The sequence below is a fragment of the Amphibalanus amphitrite genome, unplaced genomic scaffold (genome assembly GCF_019059575.1).
Source record: "Amphibalanus amphitrite isolate SeventyFive unplaced genomic scaffold, NRLGWU_Aamphi_draft 000651F_arrow, whole genome shotgun sequence".
Taxonomy (NCBI): Eukaryota; Metazoa; Arthropoda; class Thecostraca; order Balanomorpha; family Balanidae; genus Amphibalanus; species Amphibalanus amphitrite.
The window spans coordinates 67,043-83,542 of NW_024882145.1; the positions used below are offsets into that span (position 1 = coordinate 67,043).

Sequence of the window (16,500 nt, forward strand, 5' to 3'; positions counted from 1 at the left end):
CCGGTCAGTTGTCACAAGGATGTGGGGCTTGACCCGAAGACGCCCCGGGCACGTATCGCCCGGCGATGACAGGCTTCTCGGCAACTTTTTCCAACTGACTGTCACGCCAAGGAGCGTGTGACGAAAAAAATGTCAACGGGTACAGGGAATTGAAAAAGCTGAAACAGACGTCTTCGTAACTTCTGGTAGATTGCTGAATTGGCTTTGAATTGAACATACAAATTAACTGAGTAATATATTGTCAGAGGCACATTTTCATTTCAATGCGTACCTATTGCACGCATTGCAAATGAATGTTCGGTAGTACTTAAACTATGTCGTATAGGCGGTATAGGCAATTAATCAAGCGCATACAAAGTGATTTTTATGTGTTTTTTGAGTGTTTAGTGGGTCCTACTATCAATGACAAAGTAAAACAACAAGCGAAGCATGTACTTATTCCTAGATGATTCGCTAACATGACACTTAAGTGTGTTTTTGTTTTGTGCAGCTGCCTTTTCCATGCTGTACCATGTCAGATATAATACTACCGTTTGCTTGGGAGATTCGTCTTTGGATGTAGTGTATTTAAAAAAAGCTTTATGCAGTTCATGCAATGTGTGTATACTTGCAGTAGGAAAACATCTTATCGAGGTAGGTAGGTATGGGAAAACTTTCAACTACAAGACATAATCTGTGCCTGACTATGAACAGAAGCTTGTTAAGACGAATTTTATGCATCTAACAAAACGAACATGTTTATGCTACGCTTCAGAATAGACCCCGAATGAGGCTTAGAACAAAGGAGACGATATGTCATGCATTCTTTTGACTTCACGATTCGGTGGAACTAAGTACCTATGCTTGAACAAATACATGATGATTGGACAGCTTTGTGACTAACGTTGCGATGGCTTTGTCTTATCAGAAAAGGGAAACAAAGCTAGTTGACGGAGCTATCAAACAAGTAGCAGAATTTGCTACCTAAAGGCGATGCCACTGGAACCAACACCAGTGCAATTTTTTTTATTGCCAATAGTTCTGCTACTGTGCTACCGCCGCGCTGATTAATTGTAATGGCTACCGTGTAAGACACTGTGCTGTGGTTAGTTGTATAGCTATAGCATCATGTTTTTGTGCGCTGAAGTGATTCTTCCTACTGATATTGCCAACGTTAATCAAACTATTCAATAAAGTGACTGTTAATATCGTGACAAGTTCCAATGCACTTATTACGAGTACGTTGGTTATGTATGTGAATACCTGCGAGTGTGCTTGTTGCGCAAGCCACTTGCCCCGGTATCAAAGGCGTCTACGGAAGCTCTGACCTCTAATGACCTTTTGTTGACCTTTTCAGGCACCTGGACAGCCGGGACAGCCGTTCAAGTTTACTGTCTCAGACTCGTGTGACCGAATTAAAGAAGAGTTCTCATTTCTGCAGGCGCAATATCACAAGTAAGTGCCGTTGCCCTTCCCCGACGACAGCGGCGACATTTCACGCGATTTCGGTGCGTTTCCCAGCCGTAAAACGTCCGTTTCAAGTTCTCAGTTCGTGGTCACTGCACTGTAGCGGCTAGCGCAACGGGCTAATGACTCGGGTTTGTGACTAGGTTTTTCAACAGGTCGGTTTCCGCTGTGAGCTGATTTGCCGACTCATCGAACCATGTCATGGCGCGTTTTTCGAACAGTCGTGCCCGCAACTAAACTCGACGCGTAGACCACCTCGGTGGCAGCGGGCCGATTCAAGCGGCCCTGTTGGTGGGTGTAACCGCAATCGCCGGCTCCACTCGACATTGTGTCGGCCGGTCCACTTGTGTTTGATGAGCTCATCCGGCCTTCGGCGCAGATTTCCTGTCGGTAGATACTAGATAACTGAACTGGCCGACGGCAGGCCTGTTTTGCCGGCCTGTTGGAGCTACCCGCATATAGCTGTTACAAACCCTCGCCAGTAACCCAAGCGGCTTTAGCTCTCTATTGTGTGTCCCCCTTGATCCGCCAGCAGCGTCCCTCACTGCGGATCATCAGCTGATGGTGCACGTGCGGGAGTGGCCAGGAAGGGGGGGGGGGTGTTTATCAAAGCACGCCGCCGCCGGGGCGCCTGACCCCGTGACCTCACCCGTTCGGTGGTTCTCAAACCGCGCCATATCGGCAGTGTACCGCTCACAAGCGCACGTGTGTTTGCTGATTACCCTTCCTAATTATCGGCGCTGTCGGTGGCAGTGTCGACCCTAATATCGATCTCTGTCCTACCGTCCCTCCCCTCTCTCTCTCCCTCCGCAACTCTCTCCTCCATCCGATGATCGACCGCCGGCGGTGACAGCCGTGCGGCCCTTTGTGTAACCCGAACGGGCCCGGCGCCCCGCCACCACATTAGCGTCCAAGTGTCTGTGAGCACCGCCCCGGGGGCCGACCGTTGTCGCCTGTGGTTCGCCGCCCGAGCCGCGGTCATCCATCAACACAGCCGGTGTTTAGCGAACGCCTCGCAACCAAAGTGACTCGTTAATCACGAGACGCGACCCGTCCGCTGGAAACCGCCGACTGTCCGATATTAGAGTAACTAATCGAGAAGCTGCAGCGGACATTATGAGACAGATTTTCTGCGGTTCGGTTGAAAACTGCTGGGTGTGTTGGCGGCCTATGACGGCCTTGGAGGTGCCGTCGGCGTCTGAGGCTTTTCCTTAGATGACAGTGTGTTTGTAACTGTGTCTCATGCATAGTCACCACGTGTTTCCTTCTTTCCCTTGCGATTTGTGTTAAATTTAGTAACACGTTCACAGTGTACACCTTTTTGCGTTGTTCGATGGCCAATCGTGATAACCATTTCGGCATCAGTTTGGACAAGCGTCATTCAGAATAACCCATCGGCGATGTGCATCACTGTTAGACAGTCGGCAAAACAGGCTGGACTCCATTTAACCATTCTACACAACTCTTTGTCATTGAGCACAATGTTCGTCATAGGCAAAACACTTTGTCAGATTGTCATAATGCTTCGACATTTCACAAAATGGTTAGTCGATGTGCAAAATTCATCGGTACTGTGCGTAAACAATGACTGTTTATTTAAAACTTTCGTCAATGATCAAAATGTCAACGATGTAGTGCTTATCTAGCCATATTCAATGTTTAACGTTAATCACGCATTCAGGGATGAAGCTTATGACAGTTCCAGCGCAATTTGCAACCAATTAACCATTGAATTCCGAAAAAGGCAGTTATACCATAGCTACGAGGAGACTGCCGGCGCCATACCGAGTAGGCATGTAGAGTCTCATGTGTGCTTGTGTGTGACAACACTCCCACGGGTCTTGAGGGAATTATTTTCCTCTCCCAAGACTGAGCTGTCAGAAAAGCCGGTGCAAGTTTGCGCCAATCCGAGGAAATAGCTCCAGCTGTTTTTGGCATGTTGGCCTCAGAGACAACGTTGTCGTTTTGTGCTGCAAATTTTATGCCATAAGCGCATTTCGCCCTCAGGTCGTTTTGCTCGCTTCAGCCGGAATTATTAGACATTTTAGTTATGGTATATCTGTTAAACAGATAATCACATTTTGTCCAAAGCATTACTTTCGACAATACTGGTAAAATTACGGCAAGTGTAGAAGCTTATGACCAACCCAACAACCGTCATCTCAGATGTTTTAACGCTGGATTTCCCTGCTACAAATAATGTGCCCATGACAAGGTTTGATCCGTGTCATACACCGTACGTTCGTGATGCTGGCTTCCGACTTGTGTCATTACCGAATTCCACTGCGCCGGCTCGTAAACCAACCACACGATTCGGCGATACATGTGTCGCAGGTGAGCTCACCAGCAAGACAGGAGGATTAGTGTCACCATTTTGTAACAATCGTATTATCCTCGTGGTGCGGTGTCGACGGCGATTCGTTTATTCGTCAGACATGAATCGCCGCCGTCGGCAAGGCTGTTTAGGGCTGGCTACATGGGCTATAGGGGAAAGGTTGCCGAATGTTTTACCACTCTGGGAAAATATGTGATTCTTGCTTTATGACAATGACTTTGGCTGTCAAGGACTTTGAAGGAGCCCCGCCGCAGAAAAGGAACTGGAACATATTATGCGCTTTATAGGATCCCGAACGGTGGATAGAAACTGTTGGAACTGAATTGCAGGTAAATCGCATCTAAACCGTAATGAACAATTTGTCAATTGTGTGATAGACCAAAAATTTTAGGCACTATGTTCCCTATAGCATCTAGCTTAGCACCATACACGATGCTAAATGTACATTTGCACTGCACTGTCATCTACATTTTTCTCAAGTTGAACGAGCGGCCACAATACATTGCGCTGTACGCTGGCTAGCATTGATCGGATGTTAACTGGGGACTCTAGAGTCGCTTCTGGAGTCTGGAGTTCCCAAGGACTCCAGTCGACTGGGGACTATATAGTCGACTGGGAACTATAAAGTCGACTGAGGGCTCCAGAGCAACTCTTTTTGCCCGAATCTTTCACAATATCCGGTATTCAGTGATGCAGAAATTGCGTTCGGTAGACGACCATGTAATGGTGATTTCGTCGTTGTCATTTTTTTTTCATCGGGTTGGACAAGGAATATTTTTAGTGATGAACGATTGGCTTTGAACTTAACTTAACTCCCGTTTTGTGAGCTAAATGAGCGGGGATCGCAGTGTATCCCCGGGTGTCGTTTCCTGTAGATCAACATTAGACATGTCGTCACTGTCCCACGTCGGTTAAACCCACCTGGTTTTCCAGGACAAACTCTGCTGTTCGTTCTTAAAACTCAGATTCAGCGGGATCCGATTTCGAACAAAGATACACGACTGATCTTCTTGTCCATGTTATCTTCCTATCATTATCACATTATCCTCATTTTATCATCATGTTTAACTACCACAAAGCTGGTACTTTCGTGTCCAGCTTGTCCGTCGCTTACGACTCAGGAAAATCGCGATGTTAACCGATATTTAAGTCTAATCTGATGCTTTTACACGAAGTGTGACTTCAAGAGGAAATCGTCTTTTTTTCGGCGCTGCAGCTGCGCTCAAAGTGACGCTCGTGTCTTAGGTTAGGTCGTCGAAATGCGCTTTCGAGCCAGCTTTATTGCTTGCAAAAAGGACACGTGGCAGCTAATTGCTCATTATTAATTGCTTGGTCATCATGCGCAGCACCAGCGCATCCCCGGTGACTGCACCGTTTACGATGAACTATATTCGCTCCGACCGCTAACAGACAAAAGCCCGCTCAACTCGACATCAAGTCACCAAATGATTTGCATTGACACCGATATGAATACCCTCAACTACATACCGGGTACCTTTGTCAACCCTATACGCTCAATTCCTATATTCCTCCCACTCCCGTAACCCAGGCACGTTATAGGCACACCCACCACCGCCCCCACGGCATATGAAAGCCACTGTGGCCTGGGTAACAGGCACGTAAGTCGATAGCATCCATATTTGAACACCGTATTTACCCTGAATAAACTATAAGGTGGCACGTGCTTTTTGTACCACACCGCAGCGAACGCATGGGACAACGGGTGCCTGAACACGCCCCATTGCGTGGATGGTCAATAAGGGCGAGTTTTTCAGGTATACAGGAGAAGCGCTCGCCCTTATTGGTGGCGTTTGGCTTAGTATAGGCGGTGCCACTAAGGCTCAATAATGGGGATCTGTAGATCCAGCCGCGTCACTCAGGCTGTGGCCACTAACTAATGCGATATGAATGGAAACCATAGCGGCCCCAGGGTAGTGACCGAGTATGATTTACCTCCAGAAATAATTCGGTAGAGGAGGTTAATGGTGACTCCTGGCGGATGAATTAGCGAGAATTGTAAAACTAGAGTGAAAGCTGATTGCAACAGCTTCATTAGCAAGCGTCGCCACTTTTCCTGCGATAATTGGCCAGCTCAAGTTCTTAGTCAGAGGCAGACGTCAGGCTGTTTTATCCACGGACACACTGCTCGGCTTTGAATATCCTTATCACTTATCATTATGCATATTTTCGTCTGCACACCGAATTGCGTCCAGGATATTGGCCATGGCGTATTTCTCGGGAACCCTCTGTTAGTGGAAATTCCACTATCTGGCAACTAGCCCTATGTAAACGCGGCTATTGTTTTCCTATCGATCTCTCGGCTAACCAAAACTGTACGACGTAGGTTTATTCATTTTGTGCTTACTTTCGGAGCAAAATCTAATCGTAACTGACCTGTGCAGGTAATAAGTAAGAGTATCCGCTATTTTTGTCACCTCTCCTATCATATATGTCTTCCATATTGCCGTGTCTCTTTGCCTTTGGGTTGCATTTACCACAAAATGGCCGTCGCGGGTCCGCGCTGTGATTAATCGTCTGCGCCAGTAACGATCCAGCGCCGCTGTGCGTCAGCTTTGTCGCCTTTGCGGCGTCTTTGTCGTCCCTGCGCCGCCGCCTTTCGTCGGAGTCTTAGTCGGTGCCTCGCCGCTTTTTTTTTTCCACTTATTGAGTGTATTCAGTCGACACATTCATCAACAGCAGTATCTTCCAACTACACCTGGAAACTACCTTGCAACACGGAAAACGGCAAACATTAATCAACATACAGAGCTGCCCAACCTGGTTACAGCCAACGGTACACGCACGCATAAAGCCCACACAGTTTACAGATTGCTCGCTCATCACCGGTCAGCATACACAGACCGACCCTCCCTCCCCCCCCCCTCCCCACACGGTATTGAGCAAGTCCCGCACACGAGCGGGGCGGGTCCCTGGCACTTTCCTAACTAAAACATATGTGCAAATCACCACTCGAAGATCACTGGGAGACAGCAAACGATACGTGCAGACCCGCCGCCACCGCGACAGTCCCCATCTCAACCCGCCTCATACAGACAGTGTGGGAAACGGTTAGGGCTTTGAGACACTACAAATAAAAACAAATAAATAATATATTCAGGCTTTCATGGCAAAAGGGTCATCTGGCAGCGTGCCAACGGCGAAAACGATATGGTAAGGCAAAGTTGTTTAGGTGAACAATTGGTGGTAGGAACGGACAAATAAGACAGCGGCATAGCGGAGAAATGCGGGCCGTAGATAGAAGTAGTAGCAGTGTAGTAACGTAGAACGTAGAATGTAGAATGTAGAATGTAGGTAGAATGTAGGTAGGATGTAGGTAGGTTTCTGAAATCAGCCAGAAACGCATTTTCACTCTCTATCCGATAGACATGGGTCTACCTATCGCCGAAATATCTCTAATATCATATCAGGCTCATATCACATTAACAATGCAATAGAAACGGCAAATAATATAAAATAATGAAAGAACATACCAAAGTTTTTCCACCGAATCACATTGTGGCGAACGGCGGCGCACAAACTCCATGCGTCTCACGCCGGCGCCACACAGCCAAAAAACGCCACGTCGATGGGCGGCGCACTGGACTTTCTGCGCCACCACTGGCTTAGGGTGGCGCCACCATCCAATGGTCAGTACGAACATCGTCGCCCCCTGTGTCCACAACTAGCGCCACCTGTCGAGCAACGCACAGGCCAACCCGCTCCGGCTCAGTCCGCTACATCCTCCCCCCGGTGTCGTAATGACACCTCGTTGAGCGGGGATAACGGAAGCCTGAACACAAAACCTCTTCGGTACGTTGCCCACTCAGCAGCCACAGCCGCGCGCACACATATACAGCGTTCATCCTGAAGACACCACGCCTCGCATGGTATCGACTTCGCTGCCGAAGTCACAGCTCCGGAGAGCAGCAGTCATCTCCGCCGCCCACTGCCACCAGCTCGCCGCGGCCGACGAGCGTCTCCGCCACAGCTCCAGAGAACACCAGCTCGCCGCGGCCTCGGAGAGCACCAGCTCGCCGCAGCCGACGAGCGCACCAGCTCGCCGCAGCCTCGGAGAGCACCAGCTCGCCGCAGCCGACGAGCGCACCAGCTCGCCGCAGCCTCGGAGAGCACCAGCTCGCCGCCGCCGATGAGCGTCCCCGGACGCAGCTTCGGAGGACTCCAGCTCGCCTCAGCCGACGAGCACCTCCGCCGCAGCTAGCCGCCATCAGGAGGGATCTGTTAGGAAGAAACAAAAGGAAAACATAGGATACTTGGGATATACGTGATAGGACAACACTGTCGTCACCAACATAACAGCCATCCTTCAACTCAGCTCTGACACAGAACAGTTCTGAGCTTATTCAGCCTCCTCCAGGAGGCACACTTTGCTGACCGGGCGCCGGTACTTGCCTCCCCCCGCTGCCATCAGTTCCACGGTACGAACTACTCCGTCCGAGCCTGGGAACACTCTTGTAACTCGGGCCAGGGGCCAGAACCCGCGTGGCGAGTCTGCCTCAATCATCAGCACGACGTCTTCAACTTTGAGATTTCTTCTCTCGCGCAACCACTTCTGCCGACTGGCTAGTGTTGGTACATATTCATTTCGCCATCTCTTCCAAAAATGTTCTGCCAGTACTTGTGACTGACGCCAACGTCGTTTGCTGCTGATCTCTCTGTCTTGAAATATGCCAGGAGACATGTTGGCGCTGGCACACCCGAGCAGAAGGTGATTTGGCGTCAGTGGCTCAACATCCGTACTGTCAGGACTGACGTGTGTCAGCGGCCGTCCATTGATCATTGACTCCACCTCGAGCAGCGCAGTGTGGAGTACTTCATCGGTCACACACTGAGATCCGATAGTTACTCTGAGCGCGCGCTTTACGCTGCCCACCAGCCTTTCCCATACGCCGCCCATGTGGCTGGCGCTGGGAGGCATGAAAGTCCACTTAATGTTCTCCTGACTCAGTTCGTCAGTAATGCGAGTTTGGTCGAGTTCATGTAGAGACTCACGGAGCTCACGTTCACCTCCGACGAGGTTCGTCCCATTGTCGGAGTACATTGAGTCTGGCTTCCCTCTCCTTGCCATGAATCTCCTCAGTGCCATGACGAAACTGTCCGTATCTAAAGCGTTTGCTACCTCCAGGTGTACTGCGCGGGTCGAGAAGCAGGTGAACAAGACGCCGTATCTCTTCTCGGTCCTCCTGTACTTCTTCACGAACATTGGCCCGAAGTAGTCGACTCCTACCGTGCTGAAGGCTCTGGACGTGTCATACCGGCTGGCCGGCAGCTCTGCCATTCTTGGGACCTGCGCGATCGCTCTTCGTCTTTTGCACACGGTACACTCGTGTAGGATCCTCCGGACTGTCGAGCGGGCCTTCAGAATCCAATATGTCTTCCTGACTTCTGTCAACGTTCTTTCTTGTCCTGAGTGAAGAACCTTCACATGGCTGTGCGTCACTACCAGGCGAGTAACGTCGTCTCTCGATGGCAGGATCACCGGGTGGCGAGTCGAATAGGCCACGGGCGCTTTGTCGATACGCCCACCGACTCTCATCACACCCTCACCATCCAGGAAAGGTGTCACTTGTCGCAGTTTCCCTTCAGTCTTCACTTCTTTGCCAGCTTGGATTTCTGCCAGTTCTTCAGCGAAGCATCTAGCTTGACAGTCTTTCAGTACCTTCGTCTCTGCTTGCTTCAGTTCCTCTGCTGACAGTTGATCGTCTGGAGCCATCTTCCTGATCAGCATCACCTGGCGCGTTCGTTCTGGCAGGAATCCCTTCACCGTGCCCGTCAGCGTCCACCCGAAGGCGGTTCTGATGGCCACCGGTTGGCCCGCCTTCCCTGTCCTCACTTCCAGCTGAAGCACCGCTTCAAGGACGTTGGCGCCGAGAAGAAGATCGACCCTCTTCCCTGAGCAGTCTGGAAGGTCGAGGTCCAGCAGGTGCTTCCATTCGATCCTCTTGTCAGGGAGCTCTGGAACCGTGACGTTGATGTCCCTGACGGAGAAAGCTTCAGGGACCACTATTCTTGATCCGTCGCCACCTGACGCCTTGAGCTCCAGTTTCATCTTCACGGAGTTCTGGAGGCGCCCGCATCCTTCCACGTTTTGCAGGCGGAGGGTTTGTGGCTCCCCTTGAAGATTCAGCTGTGTCATTACCTCTTCGGACACCAGTGAAGTCTGAGAACCAGGGTCTAGTAGAGCCCAAACCTGCTTTTCCTTGCCACCACTGGCAAGGACGGTGACTGGTACGACCTGCAGCAGGGTTGTGGTCGCGCCCGCCTTCACTGATGCTGCTGCTACCACGCGCTGGCCAGTGTTCCTGAGGTCGACCCTCTTGCTGCCATGGAGCACCTGATGATGTCTCATCTTGCAGCTGTCGATGCCGCACGGCCTTGCCGAGCGACAGTGCCGAACGCCATGTCCAGCCTTCAGACAGAAGAAACAGCACCTCGCACTGGCGATGAAGTGGGCTCTTTCATCAACCGATTTCTTCAAGAAGATCGGACACGTTGTCACCTCATGCTGCTCCTTGCAGCATACACAAGTCGTGCCTGATGTATCAATCTCTGTGGCCAGAGCACTTCTTTGGACGGGCCTCGGCTTCACGTCGCCCTTCCACCGCTGGGGCTGTCCTGCCGGCTTCTTGCCAGTCGCCATATTCTGCTGTGGAGACACGGCAGCGTAGTTGAGGGCCACCCTGACCTGCCTGCGAAGCCATTCGTCAAAGTGCACCAGTGTCGGCCTCTCTCCCAGGTTCAAGACATATTCTCCCCATAGACGTTTCATCTCAGATGGGAGCCTTTGAACAACTCGTCTGAGGTTCTCGAAACTATTCAGATCCCCATCGTAGCCGAGACTCCTGAATATCATGACAGCACAGTGGACTGATGCGTGCAGGCGCTCTAGTCCAACAGGATCTAGTTGGGAGGGCGCAGGGCAGGAGAAGATCTCTTGCAGGTACGCGTGTACGACATCTTCCTGGCGGCCAAACCTGTCCTGCAGAGCACGCACCGCCTCTTCATATAGGGCCCCATCAAACATCATCCCACTGATGGTGAGCTTAGCAGTACCCACCACTGATGCTTGCAGGTGTATCAGTTTTTCTGTTGGGGAGAGTGAGACCTGTTCATGTACTAAAACTTTAAAAGAAGCCCACCACTTCGGCCACTCGGCCGGCTCGCCGCCGAACTTCGGCAGAGTCAAGCGCGGAAGACTATTGTGCAGCAGCGATGGAACACAGGGCGCCCCTTGGGCGACCGCATCACTGGCTGTGGGTCGAAACTGACCGGCTAGTTCAGTAGTGGGTGCCCCTCGGGCAGCTCCAACAGCCGGTGGGGGAACATGACTGTAATAGAACAAATCAGCTGTGTCGGCGCCGAGTGCCCCTTGGGCAGCTCCAACGGCCGGTGAGATGGTGTGGCTGGGACGTGACGAACCGGCTTCTTCAACAGTGGCTACCCCTTGGACAGCTCCAACGGCCGGTGAGATGGTGTGGCTGGGACGAGACGGACCGGCTACTTCAACAGTGGCTGCCCCTTGGACAGCTCGTGCAGCTGGTGGGATGGCTCGGCTGAGATGAGTCGAACCAGCTTCTTCACTAGGTGCCCCTTGGGCTTCCCAGACCTTGGTCTCACCACAGAAATCATTTCTCCGGTCCCACGCTAGGTCATCTTCAGCTGCTCTTGCCAACTGTGCACGCAGCTCGGCAGCTGCATGAGCATCCTTTGCTTCTTGTAGCTTCATCTTCCTCTGGATCTGTTGCTCTTCCTTCTCCGTCTCAAGCCTTTGCTGCAGCTGCTCCAGTTCAAGCTGCTTCACCTTGGCCTCTATCTCTGCCAGCCGGGATGCTGACGTCTTGTCTGATGCTGCAGAGTCTGACGCCTGCTTTGATGTAACTGATGGTGGATCATCCTTCCTCTCCCTCAAATGCGCTTCAATCCGGCTCACCGCTTCTTCATGCTGCCTGTCTGCTTCTGCTTGATACACTCTTGCCTGATCAACTTCCTCCTGAGATGTCAGCACAGAAACTAAACTATCTGTCATCTCCTCCAACTGCTCGAGTGCCTGATCAAGCTCATGGACGATTGACGCTAGCTGAGTCCGACTACCTCTGGTATCAATCAAGACGAAAGCCCTCCTCCTGACCCTGGTCAGTGCAGCTAACAATCTGCCTCGCTTCTGTTTCAATTGTGCTACAGACATGTTCTGGATTTAACAGCACAACACCAATCAGGAACTGAGTCACAATTGCAATTCTCAGCAGCAGGTACAAAACTTCTTGCCACAAGAAACTGTCATTTACACGACCTACACCCTGAGAAGCCTCTTCGGGCGATCAAGACAGAATCTTCAAATGAGATACACTCATAACAGCAGCATCATGTTCGGAAAGTCCTTGGGCATTCTGACAAACTTTTGCATAGACCTACAACCATATCACTAGGCTGTGGAAACTTTGAAACTGTTGTGGGAAACGGTTAGGGCTTTGAGACACTACAAATAAAAACAAATAAATAATATATTCAGGCTTTCATGGCAAAAGGGTCATCTGGCAGCGTGCCAACGGCGAAAACGATATGGTAAGGCAAAGTTGTTTAGGTGAACAATTGGTGGTAGGAACGGACAAATAAGACAGCGGCATAGCGGAGAAATGCGGGCCGTAGATAGAAGTAGTAGCAGTGTAGTAACGTAGAACGTAGAATGTAGAATGTAGAATGTAGGTAGAATGTAGGTAGGATGTAGGTAGGTTTCTGAAATCAGCCAGAAACGCATTTTCACTCTCTATCCGATAGACATGGGTCTACCTATCGCCGAAATATCTCTAATATCATATCAGGCTCATATCACATTAACAATGCAATAGAAACGGCAAATAATATAAAATAATGAAAGAACATACCAAAGTTTTTCCACCGAATCACATTGTGGCGAACGGCGGCGCACAAACTCCATGCGTCTCACGCCGGCGCCACACAGCCAAAAAACGCCACGTCGATGGGCGGCGCACTGGACTTTCTGCGCCACCACTGGCTTAGGGTGGCGCCACCATCCAATGGTCAGTACGAACATCGTCGCCCCCTGTGTCCACAACTAGCGCCACCTGTCGAGCAACGCACAGGCCAACCCGCTCCGGCTCAGTCCGCTACAGACAGTCTGCCACGCCCATCAAGTATTTTGCTCCATTTGGCATGATATTGATCGACTCTGTTGTGTTTTCTCGCGATTATCGATTCTGCCTTTGAAAATTTATCTAACATAGCCGTAACCCTCGCTAGTCGTGGTTCTTCCACGCCATCGCAAGATAGTTTACAGGTTACTATGTGTTGTTTTACTACCAGCAATATGAGGTTAACTATTGGATCCACATCAGGCCTTCCTAGTATCACCGACTTGTAATCATTTATTTGCAGCCTAAACCTTTCCTTAATCAGACTTAATATTGCTCCCCACAAAGGCTTTACATCAGCGCACTCAAAGAAAAAGTGTTTGAGGTCGTCTACTACAAAGCACTTATGACACAGCGGGCTTCCTATAACATCTCTGGTATACAAATAATGACGAGTTGGAATGTACCTGTTAATAATTCTATAATGTAATGATTGCAATCGCGTTGAACTTGTACATTTGTAGGGTATTTCATATATTGCCCGCCAGCTGCGTGGACGAATCCCGTAATGAGCCCACCTGCCAACTAGAGTGTATCGATAACCGAAATTTGCAAGGAAACTGGCATATTATTTGGCGCAAGGACATAAAAATAATATCTGGGCGCAACATTTTCCTCAAAACTCAAAATTGACTGACCCGGAACGGTTTTTGTAAACCCCATTCCAACTGCTGCGGACGTAGGATGAAGCTTTAGTTCTCCCCTTTTGACGCTAGATGGCAGTGATTCCAGACTGTCTCTAACTTAATTTCAGACATCTGTAAACGTAAAAAAAGCCATTCGGATTAAATTATGCACATTTTTTACATCATTGGTGTTGGTATATTGCTGTTTTTTCCATTGCAAGTGTTTTCCATTGCAAACGCATAGCTTTCCACACATTATCACACATAACACAATACACATTACCTATGCATTAGCGCCCTGAGCTCTTAAATACGAACAAGTAAATAGCAGATTAGGCAACTATTAGCAACTGAGCTCCTGCCGCATCGTACTTTAAGGACTACATATAGCCGGTACAATTGTGTTACCAGCGACCAAATGTCAAAGTGGACACTGGTCAGGTGCTCGGTAACTGGTGACTGGTGAGCCAGTTTGCTTTCTGTCCTATATTACGGCTAATTCACCATCATCCTTGCTTGCACTTCTCCGTGTTCCGGATTAACGGTCCGCCTAGCAGACAACCGATGGAAGTCAGCTTCGGCCTTCGGAGTGACCATTTCAACAAATGTATGCTCTAGTCTGTCCCGTTGTGACTTGCCGTCAAAACAGTATGTCCCGGCGCTGAAATGCCGTCCCAGCGGTACAGCGGACTAGTCGTCAGTGGTTGATTGAACCGATTGAGCCTTGGTTGATTGAACCTTACATTGCCCTCTCCCTCTCGTGTTTTATCATCCCAGCATAGCCTGACTCAGAGCATTGCAGCCATTATGGTGTCTTTTGACTGAGACGCTGCGGCACACAGCCGGTGCCCGATGGTCGACTTTATTCTGATATTGCCCTCTCCCCGCTAATTCATTTATTCATCATACCACGGCCCTAAAATGTTCTCGAATAGACTAACCCATAGGCTCTAACCAAGCATAACGAACAAACCCACTTAGCAGTCTCCGAACGTCTGCTGTTAAAATTAGTAGCCAGTAGGTGAAACCGAAACCGACGAGTGGCCACGTCAAGCGGTCCCTCAGTGCCCCAAAGGTGGTCACTTTCGGGGTAGAACTTGTCACAACTCAGCCTATCCTACCGGACTGCCGTGGGCTCCTCTCTTACCGCGCGGCGAAGACGGTGAATATCGTGCGCTGGTAGTATTACATACAGCTCGCATCCCAAATAAATAGTTACTGCCGGCGAAGGCCCAACCATTCACCGTACTATGGTGCAGGTCCGGTGACTTTCCCGCCGCCCGTGTCACCGCGACCAACGGCGGCGACAGTGCCGTCACCGGTCCCCTCGAGACCCGGCGATGCCGTCTGTATTTGTTTGTTTGTTTTGTTGGGATAGGCTCTTTCGGTCCGACAAGACCATTTCAGAGCCGGAAGGATGATAGGAATTAGGGGGTGACATTGGTCTGGGCAGGCACCCTAGTGAGTCGCCGGGGCTGAGCCCGTCCAGAGGACAGGCCACCCATCCCCAAAGTACTCACTGCACCCGGCTACGGGGTGCGCTCCCTCGGGAGCCGCGGTGCCGCTCCAAGGAGCAGCCCGCATGAGATAAAGTTGCCTGTCCAGCCCGGAGGGGGTTTCGGCGTGCAGAAGGATTTCAGTATCCTGAGGATGGAAGCACGGAACGGGTGCCGTCTGTACCGGAACAGCGCACTATCTGTACCCGAACAGGTGCGTCTATGTAGGTGGAATAGGCATACTACCAAACTGAACTGCCGCATGCGAGAGACGGCTACAGTCAACCAGGACTCGTGAGTCTGCGGTGTTTTAATACAGGATCACATGCAAGAGCCCGGTCACCGGCACAGATTGACTGTCAACCAGTCCGTGATATGACCCCTGCTGTAGCTAGCTCACGTTCGGGCCCTGCTCGGCGCACTTGCCGAGGCCAATGACGAGACCGACTTTTACGTCGGTCCTTCTCCGCCGCGCCAACCGAGTTAATAAAATACCTTTCACCATTGCTTTCATACATAATCCAGAATCCTATTATTTGACTCATGTGCCGTACACACTTTGCCTCTGTTGCCGCTCAGCCGTTTCAAGCGTCACAGGCACTAAATGAAGAGCTCTTTGCTAACTGACGGTGAACTGGGCTGGTGCGCGATAGGCACTGGTGTACGCAATGCACTTTAGTTTTTAGGGTATTTCTATTACTTTGCTCAAAAGCAATGGCCATTTGTGACCCAGACAAACATACAGTGATCATAGAACAGGAGACATGAGAACAGCACGAAAACATAGCGTAGGAGAAAAGTGCATAGATGCGGTTTGATACTGTTAATGATAATGATACAGATATGGGCATTCAAAGTCCATGCAAGCCTTCCAACGCATGTAACGCTCTCCTATACACACCAAGGTATAAGATAGGTTTCGATCTGCCCCAGACAGAACAGGGCCTAGGCCGAGAGCCGAGAGCAAAACTAGGGCAAAATAGGCATATGTGTAGCTAAAACTCCACACTCCCTGTGTGTTTTGTTATTTTATGCTATGAAGTATGTCAAAGGAACCTCTAACTGTCATTTGAAGTTGTTAAACTAGACGTCTGAAACAAATTATTATGGGCAATTAAGGAAAACAAACGCTATTGAGTGAGTAAGATCAGCATCAGGCACCACAAACTGTGTTAAAACGTCATGCCGACGCTAGCGCCACCTACAATTCTAGATGTCGCTAGTAGGTTATCCCATAGGAGCCCGTGTTACGGCGAGATGGTCTCAAAGAAGTGGGCGCGGACCAGAGAATACTGACCGCAGGACACCGATTTTGTGTTTTTCTTACTTACAAATATATAGCGCCACTTTATCTGACAGTTTCCTCTCAATCTGGAATAAAAACCCTCAAATCGATACACTCTAGGCCCAACAGCTGCCGGCGTTCTAGG

General features: G+C 50.1%; 1 protein-coding gene across 5 annotated transcripts in view; it reads left to right on the forward strand.

Moving 5' to 3' along the window:
* The window catches only part of LOC122363999 (transducin-like enhancer protein 4), a 140,473-nt gene that overhangs the window by 25,195 nt on the left and 98,778 nt on the right, over nt 1-16,500 (forward strand). For all 5 annotated transcript variants that reach the window (XM_043333929.1, XM_043333926.1, XM_043333930.1 and 2 more), the window contains exon 2: nt 1,337-1,434. In XM_043333929.1, the coding sequence (XP_043189864.1) occupies nt 1,337-1,434 (98 nt within the window). The remainder of the gene's footprint in view (nt 1-1,336; nt 1,435-16,500) is intronic.